Raw genomic sequence first — 22567 nt, forward strand, 5'->3', positions numbered from 1 at the left:
TTTTATGGGGAATTCCAAGTCAATGTTCGATTATTTGTTTCTCGAGATGCTGCAGATCAGGTGGATTGTTCTGTTGTTGTTCATTGTAGAATTTTGTGATTAAATCGGGAGAACAGGTTGGATGAAAATGGGATGTATGCGAAATATATATTAATTATACATGAAAATACAATATCCTATTATATAATTACTATGCGCACGTATTCGGCATGTATCTGACATATTCAAGGAATCGAGATGCGTATTGCTTCAAATTTGGCTTCTCGATGATTATTCTCGTTTTATAACTATGTCGGAAGCAATTACCAATATTTTTTAGTGATACTCGACTCAATGACATCAACTAATCGGTTTGAAACAATAGAATCAATGGAAAACGCCGGCGCTCAATTGCTTTGGATTGGTATCAATCGTTGCAACATCCCTGCGGGGAATTTATTGACTTGATCGGTGCTAATGATCAGTGTATTCATTATGCATTGTTGACAGAGAATCAACATTAAACGGACAACAACGATACCATAGCCTGAATTTTTCCCATTTTTCAATTTCAATTGCACAAATCCGACCAACCACATCAACTCACCCCTTGCTATCTAAAAAATAAAACTAATCCCCCAAATATTATTCGACCAAAGACTTCCCTCGAAAAACTTCATTCACCCCCAAAACTACCGCGACAATAAATCACAATAAATCCTACGGGTGTAATATCCGCGGTAATGTGACCACCCCCCTGTAACCGTTGAATAGTCAATAATGACCAATAACGTGGAATAATAATCAATAAAAAATCCTGAAATTTCTCATGATCCAGTCATTCACCTGAAGGCAACAACCGAATTTCCCATGTCTGCCATATGGCTCGCGCCGAGAACAGCCCCACCAGGAACCAACACACAAATGCAATGTACCACCACCTCGAATAGTTAGAGTAGTTGGAAAGATGGAGGTAGATGTTAAAGTGAGAGGTTTTGCTAAGCAGATGGAGGCCCCATAAGAAAAAGCAAGATGGTGAATTTGCCGTCCCTTTAGGCTGGTACAAGGGGGCTGGTATAGTTGTTCGGCGCGTGCTCGAAATCCCCCACTACCAATTCTCCACAAGCAGTCCTTCCCCTAAAGTACAACTCCGCACTTCTGTTATAACTTGGCATGTGTGCGTATACAAAAACCAACGCCATGGCAATACCTAAACCATCACTCCTATCGGATGTGTAAGAAGGAGCTCATTCCGAATGCGGACGCCATGCGGCGCGTAGCACGCGACGTGTGTTGAAGTTTATTCAAAATAAATCCATATAGTGTAAATTCACCGATCAAAGTGTCCAGCTAGTGAATTAGTGCTTCCAATGATGTACACGTGACAATTATATTGTAAATTGTATTATCCAAAATCGACGGCCGTTTAAACGAGTGACCTCATGCGACCACTCAACGGCGCCAGAGCGACAATTGATATCCAACATTTATCCAGTTAGAACAGGGTGGAGACGACAGTGATAATTACTGACAAATTGAATAAATAAAAACAGGGCAATCGAGAGGAGTAGGGGAATTCGATTGAAATTCAGTTGATCGTGTGAGAACCGTGACAAATTGGCTGACGATCTGACAGAACCGTTTTGTCAGACTAACGCTTGTTTTTTCCACTGTCATAATTCCTCAATTTTTTTTCACTACTCGTTCTATTGCTCTTCGACTAGCATCGAAGCGTTTTATTTATAAAACCCGGGCATCAATTAGATTTGTCCTCGAGTGGCATTAGAGTTGATGAGGATAACTGAGAAGTTTGAAACAACAGAATAAGTGCAGAGGGAAGAGTTGAGAGTTTGCTGGAGTCGAGGCTTAAATTGTTCGATTATTTAGATAATTGTTTTTTTCTGGAGTAAGTGAGGATTATCCACGTGAAAATGACGACTATGGGAGTCACCGTGTACTGCAACAGAGTGCAGATTAATAATGGAGATCAGGAGCAGTTAATGTTACTGAGAACGCTGCAGGATAATGAGAGTAATATCCTCGGGAATCAGCAGCACTTGATCGTCCAGAAGGGATTGAATAACAACTCGAATATTAATTCGAGTGTATTGCCTCCTTATGATCCCACGAGATTGAAGAAACATGGAAAAAATGGACAACCGCCGCCGGTTGCGGTGGCAAAACGCAATGCGAGGGAGAGAAATCGAGTTAAACAAGTTAATAATGGATTTGCAACCCTCAGGCAACACATACCCAATCATATTGCTGCGGGTTATGGGGATAGGGGTAAGAAATTATCCAAGGTTGAGACCCTCAGGATGGCGGTTGAGTACATCCGGGGATTGCAGAGATTGCTCGCTGAAGCCGATGGGCTTGAATACGATCCTAATGCTGGAATTGGAAATAATGTCCCATCACCGAGCAGTAGTATTGTCTCTTCAAGTCATAACGGCTCTGGGGAAAGACTTGCCCTCGAGGATGAGGTCAATCCGGAAGAGGATGAAGGAGACAACCACCAGGATGACGAGGACGAGGAGAACAAGAGGGTCACGCTACTGACTAGGTGAGAATCTGATTTTATTTAGAAAAAGGGAGAATTTTTTTTTCATTTGCACTTCTAGAATTATCACTATTGATAAACGGAATTATTCAATCTTCAATTCATTGACCGGTTATCAGCAATTACTACATTCTAATTGAAATTGTGAGCGAAAAGTTTTTACCCCACAATTTTTAAACTGTGTAATTCGTGTCGAAAAGTTGAACCCATTCCCTCAAATTCACCGAGGAATTGAAATATTCATTTTATTTTAAAAATTCACTTCACCCCCTTTTACCCTCCGTTAACAGTCTGACGTGTTTTTTTACACGGTTCTTTTCACTCTGGAATTATAACTTGGCCCCAAATTAATTCACCGTTGTGGCCCTTTGGGTTCTCTCTCAAGAGAGCCCCACTCGATTCGCATATGCGAGTATAACAAACGCACGAGTAAAATGCAAAAAAAAAAAATGCCAAAGAAGGGTCTCTATCTCCGTTGTTGTCCCGCGGGGTGGGATCAGCGCCACGAGAATGCAAAAGTCCCCAATGGCAAAACCCGAGTATAATCATATTTTGTCCATGCATTAATTCCTTTCTGCCTCTTTCATTTTACCATTTTTTTTACTATCCACTTTTTGCACTTCTACTTCTGGTCTTGTCCGCTCGACACGGAGGGCAAGATTTATGGTAGACAATGCGCGTGGACCTGTCTTGCCCCTCTTTGGTGGTTTAAAACGAGACTCGTTAGAATTATAATAAAATGTACGAAAACCATAGAATGATTTTTAAAAAAAGGCCAACACTCACTGTATGTCCTGAGAATTAACGAATTTATCACTCAATCATGTTCATGTTAAAGATTGTCACCAAATCCCGTGACATCATCAATATCCCCGAGCGATTACTACGGGCAGTCAACTGGTGACGAGGAGAATCTGGAGCCAGGAACCCTCCAACGTTCGGCGAACATCAATCAAACCTTTTCTAGACTCTCTCCAACGTCACTGGCATCACCCCAAACAGAGTATTACACCCAGAACGAGGAGAATCTTGAACCGAGAATAGTGTCACCGTACAGTGGTGCTGGTGACAGTGAAGAGGGTGGTACCATTTATGCTGCTAGTCCTGAGGGATTTTCGGGGGCTCTTTACTACAAGCAGGAGATCACCGAGACTGGGGAGTTCATGGACGTCGTTAGCTGGTGGGAACAGGAACAGGGAAGACTGGTGCATCATACCCAGCCACATGCCCAACGGCTTGCGCACGTCTGATACAACTCAAGGGAACCGGTAAGTCCCGGTTTATTCTTCTCTTTTATCCTATGGTTTTTATTTATTGCAAATGCATTGGCCTCGGGTCAACGAGAGAAGAGAAAAAAAAAACACCAGCGAGAGGGAGAAAGAGGGTAGCACTCATTTTTCAAACGAGTTTTTGCCTTTTGAGAGAAAAGTTACGGTGATGAGTTGGTTCCTGTATGTTCTGACATTGTTGGCAGCGTTGGCTGCTGCCACTGCTCTATGACCAGCGAATGGGTGACACGTGACGTCGGGATAGGTTGTAGGAGTTATAAAAGGGAAGACACCGAGTGGAAACTCGTGTTAACCCAATGTTTTTAATGGACACGTGGCGAGAGGCATCGTTCAAGCTAAAATAAACTGCCACTGAGACCACTTGCAGAGGAAGCTCTTTGGCGGTTCTTCGTTCCTTGAAATGTCGGAAGGGGTTATTGTTAATTCGGCAGGCAATGCACGCACTAAAAATGTCGGAGAAAAATTGCAAAACTATTCCTGTAATCGAGCGAACCCTATTTTTAGAGATTTTTCAAACAATATCGGGACTAAAAGACGCGGAATTTTACTTCCGTTCGGCGAGAGGTACAAATATCGCTCATATTTATTTTCTCGGGTGAATTGTTTTTAATAATTGGCGAGAGTTTGAGCAAAAACATTCTGATTGCATTCTGCAGACATGGAAACCGTGAAAAATAAAGGAGCAGTCGTTGGAATGCTCATATTTCACCCTCCCTCCCTTTCCCCTTGCTTTCGGAACATCATTAGAAGATTCCAGGGTATAAAGTTCAACGAACTTTTTGCCATCGTCTTCACATGATCCGAAATGATCCGTTTCCGCTGATTTTTCGGTAATTATTCATTATCCATTGCGGAGAAGATGACGAAAATTTCCTCGAAGTGTACGGAAATATCAATCTAAAGTATTGCACATTGTGCATTAAATTCCGAGTAATTCCTGGTAAATCCGGCTTACACTCCACCCCAACTCAATCAAAAACAATATTCTGAGTATGGAAATGATCCTTCCCCTTGGAAACGTCAAATCAGCTGCAAACAAATTCACCCTTCCCAACATCTTGAATCCCATTTCAGCACCACATGTCCATTTGTCTCATCACAAATGTTCTGAGAGGAGAAAGAATTGTATGAGACTTGGAAATTGTCGATGGCAAATTGTGACTGACCTTGAAAATCCTTTGAACCTGAAATACCGAATTAGCGTGTAAGAAGTGAAGTGAGTGGGGGAAAATAGAAACGGAAGGATAAAGTATACCACACCGTCCAAAACTTGGACCATGTGCCCGGAAATGGTGCGTCGAGATGTCTCTCATGGATCTCCTTCTCCTTCTCTCTTTCATTTTTCTCCTTCCAAGCAATTCCACGACCCCCCGAATCATGTGGTTTTCGCTTCTTCCTCCTTTCTATTATTCACCGTCTTCCGTTTTGCGTGCCCCAACAACTGCCCCCGTGAGACTAATACTGGGTGTTTATAAAAGGAGAGGGTAAAAATTATTCACCCGATCAATCGCAAAATACTCCCATATGGAGGATGAATGAGAAATCATTCCATTACCAACTCCTTATGAATTTTAAATAACCCTCTCTTTGTTTCAATCGCTTTTTATTTCTTTCTATTTTTATTTTCAATTCTTTCTCGTTTCCTCGGATTTGGGGGGCATAAAGGCAGACAAAACCTCCAAGAGTGTCGCGCTTGTACGCCCCTACGTTGGGGACCGCAAATTACGACTGGCGGTATATATACTCCGCAAATAGAATCCGTGGTTTTCTTTAGAAATATAAGTGCCGTGGTAGTTGGTAACGTTTCAAATGTTTTCCATCCGAGTGTGTGTTAGATATATAATATTGGTTCTCAGAGGCTAAGACAGGAAAAAAATAAAAGCCAGGATAGAATACCAACCCAAGAGTGGTTTTGTGCCATATGGACAGCATTGCGATCAACCAAAAGTCGGACGTCAGCGGTGCTTACCATATGCTCGGAGGAGAGCAACAGACGGGAGACTCCTTCGTTTTTTTTTTATTCATTCTTTTCCATTTTCGAGACGAAGATTTTCGTCAATTCGATGGTGATGGTGGTATCCCATCTCCGAGGTCATCATCAAACCACTTCTCCAAGTCCCAGTATTTTTCAATCTCAAGATCACTCCCACAAAAATGTTGAATTGAAATTACTGGATAATCAAGAAATACATCTGTAGATATGAAAATTTAAAGTGTAAAGAAGATTTCATCGATTTTTCGAAAGAGAAGAAAATTAACGAGACGTTTCAGTTATTTCGACAAAACAATTCAAAGTCCTGTGGAACGAATTTTTGCCTTATTTGGTCTACAAAATGGAGGTATTCATCATCATGCTGGTCATGTTTATCGATAAGATAGTTAAAGTGATGTTCGTAACATGCGGGCATCCACCAGCATAAAATTCCCATCCAACTCTTTCTGTTTATCCTCTAAAACACCTCACCAGTGAACTCGTCCACGTACATTTCCATTCCATAAGTTTTTCCGTTGGCACAGAAGCTCCAATCTTCCTGCAAACATTTTTTATACTCCAGGTAGAACAAAGAAATAATATCCCGCATGACCCAGGGCATAATACCGAGTGGAACGACGAGGAAAAAAAATGGTCAGAGACATCGTATACATTAGAGTTCGACCCAGGGTCTGAGTAAGGAATTTATTAAATTAATTCGCCGCGTCAACGCATCTCGTAAACTTCGTAGATGACCTCACTTTATAATTGTCGTGAATTGACTTGACTGAGACGGTTAGCTTCGTTTTTTCAACGTCGTCAGGCTATCTAAACTGCCTCCTCAAGAATAAAAGACCTATTCCTAAAAATGAAAAAAAAAAAAAATACAGAGACAACCGAAAACAATTTACATTTGCCTTGTGAATCAGCAAAAAAAACTCATTCGAAAACTTGTCCCTTTCGGTCATCATTAAAGTTGTCCTATCATGCCTCTTCTCCGCCCTATCTCGAAAAAAATTAGTCGGCACGCGTTTGTACCCCTGATAAGGCCAAAACACCAGATGGGAAACTCCCATCGTCATGTGTCTAACACTCGAGAAATGCCTCAAGTCCTCAAAACCCTTCAGAGTCAAAAGTGCATCCTTAAGACATCATCCTATCTCCTCCACCACCTCTCCAACTGCTTTCATCAACCGCCGACATCGAACCAACTACACTGTTAAAAATTTATTGAAATATCTTAAATTCCAATTAAAAACGCTCAGTAAATTTTTCATTCATCTTGAACATTCGAGAAAATTGGATTTTCCACGTTAATTCCACGTTAATTCTAGACTAATATTGAAAATTCAGAGAATTTATTGCCTGAATTTCTATTATTTTCTCGGATACCCAGTGCCACATGGACCTGAAAATTGAGAATCACCAGAATATCAACGAGATTAACTGAATCATCAATGAAAAATTCTTGAAAAATTTCCAATTTCCTAACTGGAAATTCGCCGTGTAATTTTCCACGAGTGCAATAATTCCAGCGAAGTAGTACAGCGGAGAAAACGAATTGAAAAGTATTGAATTGAAAAACAGAGAAGACTACAAAATGTGTCGATCAAGCATTGCCCCGGCCTCTGAAATTCCCACGACCTCCGTATCCCCTCGACTCATCGCAGTGGAATCGTAACACTATGCGAAAAAATACTATTTTTCGTCTTTCACGCGATTGTGAGACCCTGGCCTGGATTTAATTTTCCCCATTTCTCAGGTAAAAAGCCCTGTTCCATCTTGAACGATAGATTGCTTCTGTATACCCACGTGGGGAGAGAAATCCACGAAGAATATTGGGCTAGGTGCAAGGGGACAATGGGATGGATGAACAATGAGTGAAAGGAGGAGGATTTATCCTTCAAAATGTATCTTTTCTGCTCTCCGGAAGGACATGCTCCACGTGTGCATTTAACAGAGGGGAAGGAGATATCGAAATTATTGTAAAAAGGGAGAAATGCGTTTTGGGGTAAACACCGAGGAAGTGAAATACTCTGAGACTCTGGGATGGAAGATACATAACGGTTTTGCTTCCCCTCGGAAAAAAAAAATAGGAAACCCTGATTTCTTGTGCCCATTGGAGACCTCTCCCCCATTCCCTCTCTCACTCTCTCCGAAGATTTCCCATATGGCTTCGATTCGCCTTAAGAATTTATTACCTTTCTAAACTAACAGAGGGAAAAAAAAATATTAAGCATTAGTTAAAGTGAAAAATAAAAGGGGCCTCGACACGACTAACGAGAAACATTTGTTATATTTTCCCAGAGTATCCTGATCTCACCAAGAATTAGTCAGCCACTGGGAAATGATTAAAAATCAACGTTGCAACGACTGTATTTACTTCAGCTACAGGAGATGGTGGATCTAATTAAATATCTCTTAGACATCGTTCATTGCCATTTAAATTGTTGAGTCGATTGCCGTCGAGACTCGACAATAATGGTAGCAACATTTGATGAGTTTATGAAACCCAAACCAGCTTGTAAATTTCAATGAGTCTCCAATACTGTGCCTTAAGATGTAAGTTCAACTTTTTCCAGTTAAATTTATACAGAATATATGTATACATGTGTATATTAAGAATTCAGAGGAATCTGCATACGAGTATTTTGTAAGAATGAGATATTTTTCATTGAAAATGAGCCAAAAGTCGATATTCATAGGGTAATTTCAAGAATCATATGATATAAGAGTGTCGCTCCGTGGGATTGAAATGAAGCGGATTGTTAGTGCCTTTGCCCATCGATGTGCGTTCCGCTTAATATGTAGTACAACGATTACGACAATATCAACGATGCGTCAGCGATAGCGGTGGAAGGAACGGAAAATACTGATTATATACGGAGAAAAGAGTCATTTATTCCTCGAAAATATTAAAATGTTAACGGAGAGAATTGTCTTCATGCTAAACCGTACTTATGCTTGCTCAAAAAGTGCATTTCACGTTTGCAATAATTTCTCTCTCGTTTTCTCCCTGAATATTCAATATTCCATTGATTATACAATTTTAAATCCTCGTCGTTGACGCCTCGCGAGACACAATCAAAACATTGTATATACCAGTGCCTTAAATTAACTAAGAGAATACATTACGTCGAGAATATTTTTTGTACTTGTAACTTTTGTCAATTTTGGATATTTAAAATACATTTATACTATTTATGATGATATTTGTCTTGTTACTTTTATTGATCCATTCATGGCTGTGTTTTTTTTTATGAGAGACGACGATTGGTGATGGGGGTGGAGTTGTGGAGTTGTGGGTAATCAAAATAAATTCGTTAATTTTCCTACCTGATGAAATTGGTTATGCCTGGATGATGGAACAGACGACGCCCGTTGTTTTAACAATTTTTTCCTCATTTTCGTCGAGCACGAGGGTGGATTTCCGGTTAGATTCTATGCAGGGGGTAGACCTGCTAGAGTTGCCACGTCACTTCCGGTTGCCGAGTGCTTCCGGCCGTTATAGACTGAGTCGTTTACTGACCTGCTATCTAACCGCCACCCCCTCACTCAAGTTCAACCCCAATAATAGTAATAAGTAATGGACAACGCAAATGTTCAAAATTCTATATTGAAGCGGAATATTACCAGTTATTTGGTGTTTATCATATCCATTTGTGGCGAATGCTTTTGTTTGTTTTTATTCCATGTGGGAGACGTGACTAAAACAAATTGGGATTGATTGATATACTGCATCGACCTCTCCATGTAATTCAACAGACGCTAAACATAAATGAGATTCTGAATCGACAAGCAGTTGTACTCCACTGACCTCTAAACTTTCTGAAAACTACGGGAATATTGACCCGCTGGTGAATCTTTCCTCGATGATTGACACGTATTTTGTATGTCATTCTGGTATTCGCGATTGAAGCTCAATTATTCAGAATAAATCGGTGAAATAAATCGGTGAAATAAATCGGTGGAATAAATCGGCGAAATTCTAGTGATGAGACTTAAATTATGGCAGTGTGCTCTGCTGCAACAAAGACACTATTGACCTAATCACATACCATTAATTATTATTCAAAATGACTCTCTGGGCGATTGAATATCGGCGATGAGTAACTCGTGTACTATAACGTGATTTATCGAGAATCAAAACATAGTTTTACGAATTTCATCAATATGTAATTACCCCTTTCGGCAGGTGACAAGTTGGGCGATGGGAAATTACTTAAAGCACCCACATGCACATGCAGTCTATTGAATAATGCATTGTTCGTGTCGAAAACTGAATTCGCTTTCACTGATTGCCTGCCCAATCAGTGTAAATTAGTAATATTCAATATTTCAAGTGAGAGCTTTTTGAATATGCAAAGGATTCGTTTAAAAAATTGTATATTTTCAAGCTAGAGTTGGAAGGAAATTCTAGAAATTTCTTGAGTTTTTGTTCGATTGACACATTTTCAACTCCTCGTTTTTAATTAATTGGTATATCATTCGTAATTAAGTGTATTCATCATTTTTAGTCGAACTCTTCACGGCTGAAAATTTCTGCTATATGAACCATAGATTTGGCTAGGAATGAAAAAATTGTAAACTGAACCTGAAGTGAATTACTCATTCGACATCATGGAATCGTTTTTCCAATATTTTCGTCGGTTTGAGCCGACGAACTGCCATTTGCGATGCAAAATGAATTCGTCGAGGGGCAAGGTCACTGCATACGTAAAAATTATACATATGGAATATTTCCGCAGACTTACCGCGGTTATAAAAGTACCAATCAGATTGAGGAAAATTGCATTGTGTATCCAAACTGGGAATCGTGAGAAGTTGAAAAAGTTTTCAATTGCTGGCAATTGAGGGTAACTGCGCAATTTGTGATCTGTTGAGGATAGGGTCAATCATCAACACTGGATAGCGAAAGTTCAACGTCATATAAGAGAAGAATTAAGAGAAAGAGACGAGTTGTCTGTCGTTGTTGCTCGTTAGTGCACCGAGCTTTTCGCAGTGTTTTAAATACAATTAAAAAATGGATGCAGTACCTGTTGCTGCCTCCTCGTCCTACTTCACGACGAGTCTCTTTTACCCACTCGTCTTCATCGTCGCTAGTCTTTGGGCAGTCCACTGGTATATTGAGAACTTGAGGATTGTACGAATGGGAAACAAATTGCCTGGTAAATTAAAAAAAAATCTATTGACTCAAACAATATTCAACGAGAAAATTATTTCATTTTTTAATTCTCATTTTCGAAAGTTCCGCCCTTTACGTTGTAAAATTTTCCACCTTCAGGACCAAAAACTGTTCCCTTCTTCGGGAATGCTTTACTCGCCTTCGGGGTTGCTCCAGAAGACGTGATGGGTGAAGTGATCAAATACCTCCATTACGGCAGAGTTATCAGAGCTTTTCTCGGTACGAAGCTCATTGTCTTTCTGATCGACCCAAGGGACGTTGAGATTATCCTGGGAAGCCATGTCCATCTCGATAAATCTGCAGAGTACAGGTATTTTTGCATTATTCAATCCTAAAGACCAATTTTCTCCGAATTTTGATCGTCGGGTTTGACTGCATTATGGAAGGGCAACTCAGTGTCTGATAAAAGTTTGATGATTGTGATTGATCAATTCCGGTTTGATTCTGCAGATTCTTCAAGCCATGGCTTGGAGAGGGTCTTCTGATCAGCACTGGAGAGAAGTGGAGGACACACAGGAAAATAATCGCCCCTACCTTCCACCTCAATGTCCTCAAAACCTTTGTTCCTCTGTTCTATGAGAACAGTCTGGACCTAGTGAAGAGGCTGAAGTTGGAGGTTGGCAAGAAATTCGATATCCACGATTACTTGTCTGCAGTGACTGTTGATATCCTCCTGGATACTGCCATGGGCGTGCGAGGAGGAAAGAGAGAAAAGACTGGATTCGATTATGCCATGGCTGTAATGAAGTATGATTTTTTATTTCAGTCCAATCGTTCGATGAAGGGACCTGTTGTTGATGGATTCATTTCTCTGCAGGTTGTGCAATATTGTTCACCAGAGGCAGTACAACTTCATGCTTCGTATGGACCCAGTCTTCAAGTGGTCAAAGTACGCGACAAAGCAGGAGCAACTCCTGAGCATTATTCATGGATTGACCAGAGGTATTATGGACAAAAGGAAAAAGGATTACGAGGAAAAGGGAGAGGACGCTTACCCTGAGGAGCTCAGGCAGGGCAAGTCCATTGATTCGAAGACAACGGAGATCATTAAATCCTCGAACATGAAATACGTAAGAGACGATCTCGACGAAATTGATGAGAACGATGTGGGTTAGTAGATACTTTATTAATATCGTGAATTATGTACACATGGGAATTAAAAATCCGTAACTGAAAACAATCACAAATAATTTTTGATAGAGAATTTTCAACATCCTTCTAAGCTTCTAAAATATTTCTCGAAAACTTCCGACTTAGTTTAGTAAACTCTTTATGACTGAGTTTTTATTTATTCTAGGGGAGAAGAGACGATTAGCCTTTTTGGATCTGATGCTGGAGCTTTCACGGAATGGAGCGAACATGACTGAAGACGAGGTTCGAGAGGAGGTTGACACTATCATGTTCGAGGTTACATAATATCCTTCATTCAATATTTTATTCAATAAAGGATATTATAATTTATTATCATTTTATCTTGTCCGCAGGGTCATGACACTACAGCTGCTGGCTCCAGTTTCACTCTCTGTGTATTGGGGATCCATCAAGACATTCAGGTAACTCAACTCTATTTTATTTTAACGTGTTTAAGAAGGCAATAACGTCATTTCGATCGTTCGCCTTCTTCAAGCCGGCGAACACCATTTTTGTTCCTGGCACTGATTTCTTCGGCTGCTCCAGGTATTCATTGAGCGTTGAATTATTCCAAGTCACTCCTTTTTTCTTCATGGGCTCGGAGTAGTTGAAACCAGCGGTGGCTATGAGCGGATAGTCAAAAATTAAATTCTATCACGAGTTGGTTTTTGCGTTGATTTGGTTAACATCACTTACTGCCAGCAGTTTTCCCGATAATTCCAAACAAATTCGGCCCCACTTTGTGTTTACCTCCTGCCTCAACTGTATGACAAGTCGCACACATTTTAGTAAATATTTTTTGCCCATTCACCGCATCGCCCATTTCTCCAGATAAAGTCAGCCGCGTCCATTTGACTTGTAAATTTTCCCCACCAGCCTTCTTTTATTTTTCTAATACGAAAATAAAGAAGACTCGATATTTAATTCCGCCAAAGAGAACAAAAAATCACAATTAGTGTATTTCGTCACTAGGCCGTTAGAAACTTTTCTGGCGATCGTAAGTTTGTAGTCCGAGGTGAAGCCGAGGCTATAAAATGCTGCTCCGCGGACTGAGTGATCAAGAAGAACTGATTGATTTAACATGGAATACCTGATATATTTATAAAAAAATGAATATTAAGTTTAACTTCAGTGAAAAAACAACTTCGTCTTTTGTGTATTCAATACTCAATGATTGCATAAATAGGAACGAGTCATGGAGGAGCTGGACAGTATATTTAAAGGATCAGATCGCCCCTGCACCTTCCAAGATACACTGGAGATGAAATACCTAGAACGTGTCATCATGGAATCATTGAGGATGTTTCCTCCTGTGCCAGCTATCGCCAGGCATCTCAACGAGGATGTCAAGCTTGGTAATCATTTCAACAGGAAACCACTCGTTTTATTTGGACATGAGGATTACTTGAATGATCAATTACTTTGTGAAATTATTTCAGCATCTGGTGATTATGTACTACCTCGAGGCACTACAGTGATTATCGCACAGTATCAAATACATCGTCTTGAGGAGTACTATCCAAATCCAGAGGTCTTCGATCCCGATAGATTTTTGCCCGAAAATACACAGAGCAGGCACTATTATGCTTACGTTCCTTTCAGTGCTGGACCAAGGTCAGAAAAAAATTTATCTCAATTATTTTTATACAAAAATAAAGCTCATCTTTTTTTATTCATGATTTTTGTACATCTGGTTGGAGAACTTCTTAGGGAACTTTTAGGTTTTTCTATTCATTCTTTTCTTGTGACTCACAAAAGTTCAGGATATTGCTTGTCAATTAATAATAATAATTTATTAATAAATTATCATTCAAAGCTGAATATTTAGACACTTTCAGTTTGAATAATTATTGGGAAGATGCGTCTTCTCTGGAGAAAATTCATTATGAAAATCTTAATTATTTGAATGTGAGATGATATGATATGAATCGTGGATTGATGGAAAAATTGGATTTTGGACAAAAGTAATTTCCTTTTTCTTCGTATTTTTCTCTCTCGAAACTACTTAAAATTTGCATTATATCCCTCGTAATTATTTTGCTGTATAAAAACAGGGGAATCACAAACGATTTGAACAGTATTTGAGGTTATGCTGACTTCATCAATAAAAATAAAGAAATGCATATTTTCGCAGATCTTGCGTGGGTCGGAAATATGCAATGTTGAAGCTGAAAGTGCTCATCTCCACCATCTTGAGAAACTATAAGATTCTCTCCGATCTGACTGAAGCGGATTTCCGGCTACAATTGGACATAATCCTGAAGCGTACAGATGGCTTCCCAATCTGGATCGAGCCGCGAACGAAAACCACGAATGTTATGTGAATGATTATGATTGAAAATAATAAATGTTTAAAATTAGTTAGCGGGATTCGCTACTTCTTGTTTTCTTCTGTTCCGATAGTATGCTGCTAGTTCTATTCCCCATGGGAGTATAAATGCACAGTTCAGAGCGATTAGAGCCAGCTGGCATACGGAAAAACTGCCAGTCAAATCCTTGATGAGACCTGAAAATAATATACACAGAAGAAATGTTAATATTAATTTATCGATTCCATTAACTGATACTTTAAAAACAATTTTAATTGTGATGCTTGTTAAATATTGACTAATCTCAAAAACTATCGATCTTACAAAAAAATATCAAACAATCATTTTTTCGGAAATTTTATGAGAAGTATGTTTAACTTCTACGCTTATATAATTATTCATCTTTATGTCACATACCAAAGATGGGATTGGCTATAATGAATGTCAGTCCACTGATCATGGAATATATTCCGTAGCAAGCGGCATGCTTGTGAACAGGATAATTTTCGACAATTACCAGAGATTGAGGAACGAATAAACAGACCCTTACGGTTCCAACTAGAACCATAGACACCATGATGCCCATTAAACTTGATTCTAGATTGAAATACGCTGTAAGATTGAACAAAATTCAATTAGTCATCGTGAATTACTGCGTTATTCATTGATCTAAATAAAACGGGTAATTGAATTTCTCCCACCGATTTTAACCACTGCCATAGCAATCATAGCCAAAAATACTAATGTTTTCGCCCGGACGTCAATGAACATTGTCATTATTGTCAAGGCAATTTTGCAGAAGAATTCTGCAGCGCAGGATATCGCAACAGCATACGCCGCATTCACGGTTGAATATCCGCTATTAAACATTGCTAATGGCAACAATGTAACGAATATTACGTCACTGGTGATTGCAAAACTCACCCCCAAGCACATGGTTATGAAGGTACAATCCTTGAGGATCGATAAGTCAAACAACTCCATGATCATTTCTCTGAAAGTAAAATTTAATAAGACACGATGAACCCTCTTAAAAAATCAGTAGCCAAGAGGTAAAAGATTACTTGTTCTAGTTTTCAAGGAATATTGCAAAGGAATATTTGATCTGCGAGAAGCAACGAAATTTTTGTGAACAGCTCGTTATGGAATTGATCTGGCGAAGCACATATTTCTCTGAAATTCCCCGAAATCTCAACAATTCTTAAGTAAAGCTGACTTATTTAGTTAGTACATGGCCCCTTGGTCTTCTGTGGTTTTGACTATTTCACTTGTCCCCGCAATAAAATTCTTCTTCTCCTTCAGCATCATCATGCTCTTATCAGGTTGAATATCCGCCGCATTTTTTGGAGGAGTTTTTTTACGTAATTGCATCTCGGCAACTGCAGCTCCGAGATTTGCTATACTCGAACTGGGGGACGAAAGAACTGACGGTCCACGTACAGGGGTTCTTGAAATTGAGTTGACTCTCGACCTCGGGTCTCTTATCAACGCAACGTCAGAACTCGATGCAACTTTCTCCTGAAAATTATTTATCAGTGAAAGGAAATTTTCTCTAGTTCTAATTAATGGAATTGTCACTTGTAAATACTTTGAGAGTTTCTGAGAGCAAAGCTAGATGGGAGCCTTCTTCTAAATTTCCAAGACTGCTCCATCTACTTGGTTCCATGTTCAATTTTGTTTCGTTATTTATAGGAGTTTTTATCCGAATATCTTGAGAAGAATCACCGATTTTCATTTTCGCTTGGGATAATTTCCTGTGGTTTTTCGCTCGCCTCGCGGCGATAACGTCTTTGGGATTCTTCAGGTACTGTTCAACAGGATGCATGAGCAGCATTCCGAAAATACTATTGAGACTCAAAGCTCCAATCAAAGCTACTGTACCTGTGAGCGACAAAACGAAAATAAATTTCACCCTGACACTATAATAAATAGAAAGAAGTAAATGAAAACGAGTAGACGAAGAATGAAAAAAGAAAATGAAAAAGTTAATTGAAAAAATATATGTGAAATACTTATGAGGAATCATTATTTGCGTTTTATACCTCGGTATCCAAAAGCCTTCATCATTTCCCCTATCATAATAGGATAGAGTACGCCAAATAAACTCATAATGATTTGAGTGGCACTCGTCACCTGGAGTACAGAAGTGTTAAACAAAAATTCGGTTGGCATAAATGATAACTTGTAAAAATCGTAAGGTTCTTACTGTGGCTCGTCTCTTCACGAAATAAGCGTTAAAATTAGACTGGCAAATTGTGGCCATAATGCCTAAGCCAACACCTTGAACAAAGAAGGTAATTCCCAGCTGATAAACATTCATCACTACGGCACTCATCATCCAAGAAGCGGAGTACACCAGAGCACCGGAGACGCCAATCAATCTCATTGGAAATTTTTTCAATAGTACGTTTGTACAGAGCCCTAGAGAAATATTCCCGAATTCGTTAGTCAAGTCAGCGAGGAATATCTCGGAACCGGAGAGGGATACCGAAATTTTTCACAAGTATTTTTTTTTGTAGGATGGAATTATGTATCTCGTGACTTCAAGGATATTTCGCGAAAACTTAGTCACCACCTAAATCCTATTACTGTCTTTTACCTGCCTCATCACATTAATTCATTGATTATTCTAAAAATCGCAATGATATGAATGGATTATTTGAAGATGCGAAACCTGATATCGACCAGCTGAGTGTCCATATCGTGTTGAGAATTGTCATGGAAGATCCAGGGGAACCACTGGCCTCCAGCAGTTCTCCAAACAGGATGGGAACGCATGGTACAGCGCTGAATATCACGGTCTGCACAAAAAATCTTACATTAACCATTACATAATAAATTAGTAATAATGCCATTATGAATCCCTGAAAATTTTAAAATAAATTCATCAGATAAAACTTTTCAATTTGAAGACAGAAATGGAGAGTCTTAAATGGAAAATTTCGTTCTGAATTGAAACAAAACACTTAATTTATCTTCAGATGTTGTCAAGATAAAGAAGAGAAACTTAGTTGATAAAACTAATGAGGTTGACGCTCGAAGCACTCTATCGGCTCTTTTCCTAGTGCAAGAATGACTCTAGACTTTTACACAATTTAGAGAGATAGATTTCTCTGAGTAAAATTTGATGTGATAACCCCGTAAGAATCACTCACAAATATGATTGTCAATCCCAAGGCAACCATCCACCCCCAGCCTCCCTCAGGCGCCAAATCCTCTTGTGTCAGCGTCTCCTCATCATTAATGTCTTCGGCTTCGATCGTTTGACTCTTCAGCATCCGCTTCAAACTGTGATGCCACGATATTTCCCCGGGCGACTCGAAGTCCTCATTACCGACGACATTAGACATTTTACTCACTGAAGTCGGAAGTACCATTCAAAAAAAAGTTACTCGCTTTCCACTGACCAAAATTAAGAGCTAATTGAGCTACAGAGTTTCTCAACGTTCTGATGTGCACTGCAAATGAATACACAACGGTAAGTGAAGCCACACGAGTCGACAATTGACTAAACAGATTTCTTATCATGTGTTGAACGATTTCTTCGTATCATTTTCCCTCGTTTTTTATTTGAAGATGGTATTATTGCTATCAGACTACAGCGTGAGGAAAAAATTAGTATCAATCGAGAATTCTGGCCTACTCAGCTGATTCAAATCATTCCAGATTTGGCGCATTGTTTTTCTTCCAACGATTGGATAATAATTGAGTATACATTATGAATGATATTCATAAACTGAAAACATAAATGACATATAAATATCGTCTTTCATCGCAAAGTGCTATTCAGAATGAATTTGTAATTGACGAGATGAAAGCTAAGTTTTTTTTCTTCAAGGAAAACTCCTCTGTACCTAAAGGATTAATGAATTATGTTTTCGTGATACGATTTTATTTAATAAATACACTTATTATTGTACGTCAATACTACTGCAAGTCATTCGTTTATTTTTCCGGTGTCGATTTCCTCTTCCAAAATTTCCTCACCATCTCTAACCCCCAGGGGAGAATGAGGAGACAATTCGTGGCGATCAAGAACAGCTGGCATACTTTGAAGCTACCTGTCACGTCTTTGACTAGACCTGTCGAGATATTTTGTTATTGGGCATTGTTGTTTCGTTCATCAATGAAGATTATAATTGCAAGACGTACCCAGGAAAGGACCAGCAGTAATGATAATGAATCCACTGACTAACGAGTATATACCGTAACATGCGGCATATTTTTCCACAGGATGATTCTCGACGACTACTAAGGGCTGTGGAACACTCAGCCATGATCGGACAATTCCTATCAATACGGATGATACCATTATCCCAGTTAGGGAACTTTCGAGGTAGAAAAATGCTGAAAGAAAATTATAACTCCTCAAAACAAATCCAGAAAACACCTGTGCATTCCAATAAAACCATTACATAAAATCCCCAAAAGAATTTATAGAAAGTTTCAATAAAAATTGAACAGAATTCACCAAAAAACCTCGGGAAGTTGCATTATTTTTTTTTTCTATACGTTTTTTGATGGTTGAATGCATCTGTTAAATATTTCATTACCAATTTTGACCCCAGCCATAGCGATAGTTGCAAAGAAAAATAGCGTCTTAGCTCGAGCCTTCACGAATAAAGTGAATACAACTAGAAATATCCTAGATACTAGTTCAGCAGTGGCTCCTACGGTAATCGTCATAGATGTGTCATTGGTAGTGTATCCACTCTCCAACATAGCCAGAGTGAGTAACGAGGAGAATGTGTAATCACTTACGAATACAAAACTCATGCCCAAACTCATAATCATGAATTGTCGGTCTTTCAGGAGTGACAGCTCAAGCAGATCTGACAGAATTTTCCTGTAGTATTCGATAAAATCATTAGTAGATCGGGTGAGTTAAAATCGAATGAAGAATTCTCAGCTTACATCGTCGAAAATTCATCGTTTTTCATTTTATCCAGACTCGTCTCCTTTGTAATCAAATCCTTTTGCTCCTCCAGTTTTTGCTCCGTCTTTCCATCGTGGCCGTTTACGTGCTTTGGTAAATATTCCATACGCTGTTGAGCTCCTACTAGAGCACCTGCAATGCTTCCAATGCTGGAAGCCGAAGTTATTGAGAATGTTTGCTGAAGTGGAAGCTTCGGTCTGCCTGAACCAGATTTCGATCTTGGACGGAACAGTCCACCGTCTCCAGCGGAGTATGTTCTCTCTGCCTGTTCCTGAATAGGTGATTAATAAATGATTATCATTGATAATTAAAGTCAACAATTCCGCGGTAAACCGCCTGCCACTATTTGTAAAAGAAATCGGCTCTCTGCTTTTTTGAAAAAATTCCGAGTCGAAACCTAATTTTTTTTAGTCTCATCTCGTGTTTATATGAGGCCAAGGTTGATACAAAAATCACACAGTGACTTACGTCAAAATTTACCGAGATAAGGGCAAATTTTCCGAAGGTACTCCCAAAATTTATAATTCCCCCTCCTTTTCTCAGAAAATTTCAAATATGTGAAACTCAGTTAAATTTATGGCGTCAAACGAAAATATTCATCTTTGCTATTCAATTTTTCTAAACATTTTTCTAACTAACTACACCTTGCAAGCTCTCCGAAAATTCCTCCTGGCCCGATTTATTCCCATTATCTGGGTGTCAACAGCGTATAACTCGGCAAATACATTCTGATATCACAATTAGGAATGAATATTATTTATAAAAGAAACTCACTGTCATAAGTGAATAGCTGAATGAATAAACTTTGTATAATTATTATAAAATAATATATTCAAATAAATGAATCCATTAATTAATAACAATCGCATTCAATTGAATTACCTTTTGAGATTCGATTAGGATCGATGAATGAACTAGCCCCGATTTCTTGCACCTGAAATTCTCTAAACTGTTCCATCGACCAGTTTCTAAACTCAAGTTGATATCCCCAAGTGTAAATCTCCGATCCTTCACACCTACATGATTGAACATGTCACTGAGACCTGAATCCTGGGACAATTTTTCCGCTCTCATTTTTCGCCTCTCCTCGCGCACCTCTTCAGGATCCCGCAAGTGCCACTGAACAGGATGCATCAACATCATCCCCATGATTCCATTAAGACTCATCGCGCCAACAAGAGCAGCAGTTCCTAGAAATGAATATTATTCATAATTCTTTCGAATCATTTTTTTCAAATAAATATAAAGAAATATCTGTATTCCGAATGACTGGGTTTTCTTGCAATTAGTGAATTTGATTAGCAGAACTATTTCTTTTTCTTAGGGCATTATTATTTAATGGATATTAATAGATATACCTCGAAATCCGTACGTTTCCATCATTTGTGCGATCCAAATTGGATATACAATCGATCCGATACCAACAATCACTTGCGCAGCGCTCATTACCTGGGATAATTACAAAAATGGTTATGAATTTTCCTCTTTCTCATAAATATCGGTTTTTTACATAACCAGAGGTGTTACTAATATAAGCTAATGGAAAACGAACCAAATAATTCAATTTACTTGTGCAAAGTTAAGTTTCTAGAAATATGATTTTTTTTCAGTGTAACAGACTCACAATGGCCCTCTTTTTGACAAAATACGCGTAAAAATTGGCATTGAGGATTGTGTAGACAAATCCAGCGCCAGCTCCTTGGATGAAAGAAATGATAGCCATTTCATAAACATGAGTGACAAATGCCAACATGACATTGGGTACGGAGAACAATACAGCGCCAGCTACCCCAACACCTCTCATCGAGTATTTCTTCAGCAAAACATTCGTCAAGAGCCCTAAAATATCAGTATAAATATTTTCATATTTCAAAATCCCCAACAATCTTCCCTTCCGCATCATCCGACTTTATTCATGGATTGAATAGAATTACGATGAGGACAGAGTATAGATAAGAATAGAGATAATATGCGCTGTAGATTTAAATGTTAGAGACCTTGTACCTATAGTGTGAGCATAAAAAAATTCTTGATCTAAAAATACTTACCTGATAAAGAATAACTAATCATGAAGACTGAATTCAGAAGTGTCATCATCGAGCCACCTTGTCCAGTCGCCTCGAAAAACTCTCCAAATATAATTGCAAAACAAGGAGTTGCGCCGAAAATCGTTACCTGTTTTTAATATCATTTCATATTGTCATGTTATTTTTTCTATTAATCGAACCAGCACAGAGAATCGAGGAAAACCAAAATCATCGGGGCACATTTAGTATTTTGATGATGAATCGAATATTAATTAAAATCCAAAATTGTGAATTTTTTGTAAAATTGGAATTTACCTGATGTAATTTGGTCATTGAACGCATTGGATTATTCCAATAAAATACAATCCAATTAAATAGTACTATGAGTACTATTATAATTAGCGTAATATGATTCAAAATTATTTTTAAAAAATTTTCTTACTATATTAGTTTCAAAAATATCCAATCACATTTCGTTTTGCAAAATGTCACGAGACAATTTTTCGCTCTGGCCCCTCCGAGATATCGATTGCATTGAATATTGATAAGGAGAAACGCAGAGTGGATGATTATCACAGTGCTATCATGTATTACACTCATTCTGTAAGACCTACTTTGATCACCGGCCGATACCATCTGAGATTGAGTCTTTTCCAATAAAAAAAAAACAAGCTGATGGCAAACGCAAACGCAAACAGAAATTGTCTCAATTGAATGGAAATGTTGATAATTATGATTTGATTGATGTGATTGCTTACGAGAACGAGAATCATTGCTAGAGCCACCATCCACCCCCAGCCCCCGTCGGGTGCCAAATCCTCGAGTGTCAACTTGTCGTCATCATCGCTGTCAAAATACGCAGTTTCATGTAGTCTGAGTTCTGCTCTCTCGTTTTTCTTATTGATCTCTTTTTCATCACTAGCTGATGATGGTTCTACCATATTCACGGGGAGAATTTTTTTTTCTGAACTATTGGCAAAATAAAAATTGTTAAAGACTCTGATTTCTACCACTTTGAGTAAACAGATATAAACTGATAATGAATAACTGTCTAAGTTTCATGAACGATCCCCGTGGCGAGTGTGATGGAAACACTATGAGGTGTGAACGATGGCATTAGACAATTGACTCGGAAGATGTGTTATCTGACTAGTTGATATTTTAGGCGCTTGCCAGCTA

General features: G+C 38.8%; 5 protein-coding genes across 6 annotated transcripts; 2 read left to right on the plus strand and 3 right to left on the minus strand.

The window, feature by feature from the left end:
* The first annotated feature begins 1248 nt into the window (after positions 1 to 1248).
* Positions 1249 to 10370, plus strand: LOC105273193 (uncharacterized). Of its 2 annotated transcripts, none has more exons than XM_011315497.1 (3): positions 1249 to 2542; positions 3378 to 3807; positions 10318 to 10370. In XM_011315497.1, exons 1-2 carry the CDS (start codon positions 1911 to 1913, stop codon positions 3787 to 3789), a joined length of 1044 nt encoding a protein of 347 aa, XP_011313799.1. In that variant the 5' UTR covers positions 1249 to 1910; the 3' UTR covers positions 3790 to 3807; positions 10318 to 10370. The 2 variants fall into 2 exon arrangements, with proteins under 2 accessions (XP_011313799.1, XP_011313791.1); XM_011315489.1 differs by lacking the exon at positions 10318 to 10370 and adding an exon at positions 8108 to 8933.
* Positions 10371 to 10577: 207 nt separating this feature from the next.
* LOC105273222 (cytochrome P450 4g15) lies at positions 10578 to 14476 on the plus strand. Its single transcript, XM_011315531.1, has 9 exons — positions 10578 to 10968; positions 11085 to 11295; positions 11436 to 11732; positions 11803 to 12095; positions 12283 to 12392; positions 12470 to 12538; positions 13303 to 13471; positions 13556 to 13730; positions 14251 to 14476. Exons 1-9 carry the CDS (start codon positions 10824 to 10826, stop codon positions 14438 to 14440), a joined length of 1659 nt encoding a protein of 552 aa, XP_011313833.1. The 5' UTR covers positions 10578 to 10823; the 3' UTR covers positions 14441 to 14476.
* Positions 12545 to 13296, minus strand: LOC105273213 (cytochrome c-2-like). Its single transcript, XM_011315522.1, has 2 exons — positions 12813 to 13296; positions 12545 to 12739 (listed from the first exon to the last, which is right to left on the minus strand). The coding sequence occupies exons 1-2, from the start codon at positions 12937 to 12939 to the stop codon at positions 12555 to 12557; spliced, it is 312 nt and encodes a 103-aa protein (XP_011313824.1). The 5' UTR covers positions 12940 to 13296; the 3' UTR covers positions 12545 to 12554.
* On the minus strand, positions 14455 to 17908 carry LOC105273205 (uncharacterized). Its single transcript, XM_011315510.1, has 9 exons — positions 17581 to 17908; positions 17100 to 17226; positions 16632 to 16846; positions 16468 to 16558; positions 16014 to 16306; positions 15657 to 15943; positions 15127 to 15419; positions 14843 to 15037; positions 14455 to 14622 (listed from the first exon to the last, which is right to left on the minus strand). The coding sequence occupies exons 1-9, from the start codon at positions 17800 to 17802 to the stop codon at positions 14474 to 14476; spliced, it is 1872 nt and encodes a 623-aa protein (XP_011313812.1). The 5' UTR covers positions 17803 to 17908; the 3' UTR covers positions 14455 to 14473.
* Positions 17909 to 18309: 401 nt separating this feature from the next.
* LOC105273233 (Monocarboxylate transporter 7) lies at positions 18310 to 22477 on the minus strand. Its single transcript, XM_011315540.1, has 9 exons — positions 22147 to 22477; positions 21410 to 21536; positions 20986 to 21200; positions 20720 to 20810; positions 20244 to 20551; positions 19340 to 19632; positions 18979 to 19271; positions 18578 to 18772; positions 18310 to 18507 (listed from the first exon to the last, which is right to left on the minus strand). Exons 1-9 carry the CDS (start codon positions 22327 to 22329, stop codon positions 18371 to 18373), a joined length of 1842 nt encoding a protein of 613 aa, XP_011313842.1. The 5' UTR covers positions 22330 to 22477; the 3' UTR covers positions 18310 to 18370.
* Between the last annotated feature and the right edge of the window lie 90 nt (positions 22478 to 22567).

Source organism: Fopius arisanus, unplaced genomic scaffold (genome assembly GCF_000806365.1).
Source record: "Fopius arisanus strain USDA-PBARC FA_bdor unplaced genomic scaffold, ASM80636v1 scaffold00001, whole genome shotgun sequence".
NCBI lineage: Eukaryota > Metazoa > Arthropoda > Insecta > Hymenoptera > Braconidae > Fopius > Fopius arisanus.

What these genes read in the sequence shown, in the direction of transcription:
- LOC105273222 (XM_011315531.1), top strand. Translation starts at nt 10,824, where the DNA reads ATGGATGCAGTACCTGTTGCTGCCTCCTCGTCCTACTTCACGACGAGT. An exon ending in GATAAATCTGCAGAGTACAG is followed by an intron (nt 11,296 to 11,435) that starts GTATTTTTGCAT and finishes TTGATTCTGCAG; the next exon opens with ATTCTTCAAGCCATGGCTTG. An exon ending in TATGCCATGGCTGTAATGAA is followed by an intron (nt 11,733 to 11,802) that starts GTATGATTTTTT and finishes ATTTCTCTGCAG; the next exon opens with GTTGTGCAATATTGTTCACC.
- LOC105273233 (XM_011315540.1), bottom strand. Translation starts at nt 22,329, where the DNA reads ATGGTAGAACCATCATCAGCTAGTGATGAAAAAGAGATCAATAAGAAA. An exon ending in TAGCAATGATTCTCGTTCTC is followed by an intron (nt 21,537 to 22,146) that starts GTAAGCAATCAC and finishes TATTAAAAACAG; the next exon opens with GTAACGATTTTCGGCGCAAC. An exon ending in TACTGCTGGTCCTTTCCTGG is followed by an intron (nt 18,508 to 18,577) that starts GTACGTCTTGCA and finishes ATATCTCGACAG; the next exon opens with GTCTAGTCAAAGACGTGACA.
- LOC105273193 (XM_011315497.1), top strand. Translation starts at nt 1,911, where the DNA reads ATGACGACTATGGGAGTCACCGTGTACTGCAACAGAGTGCAGATTAAT. An exon ending in AGGGTCACGCTACTGACTAG is followed by an intron (nt 2,543 to 3,377) that starts GTGAGAATCTGA and finishes TTCATGTTAAAG; the next exon opens with ATTGTCACCAAATCCCGTGA.
- LOC105273213 (XM_011315522.1), bottom strand. Translation starts at nt 12,939, where the DNA reads ATGGGCGATGCGGTGAATGGGCAAAAAATATTTACTAAAATGTGTGCG. An exon ending in TATCGGGAAAACTGCTGGCA is followed by an intron (nt 12,740 to 12,812) that starts GTAAGTGATGTT and finishes ATCCGCTCATAG; the next exon opens with CCACCGCTGGTTTCAACTAC.
- LOC105273205 (XM_011315510.1), bottom strand. Translation starts at nt 17,802, where the DNA reads ATGGTACTTCCGACTTCAGTGAGTAAAATGTCTAATGTCGTCGGTAAT. An exon ending in TGGGATTGACAATCATATTT is followed by an intron (nt 17,227 to 17,580) that starts GTGAGTGATTCT and finishes TTTTTTGTGCAG; the next exon opens with ACCGTGATATTCAGCGCTGT. An exon ending in TGCTCTCAGAAACTCTCAAA is followed by an intron (nt 15,944 to 16,013) that starts GTATTTACAAGT and finishes AATAATTTTCAG; the next exon opens with GAGAAAGTTGCATCGAGTTC.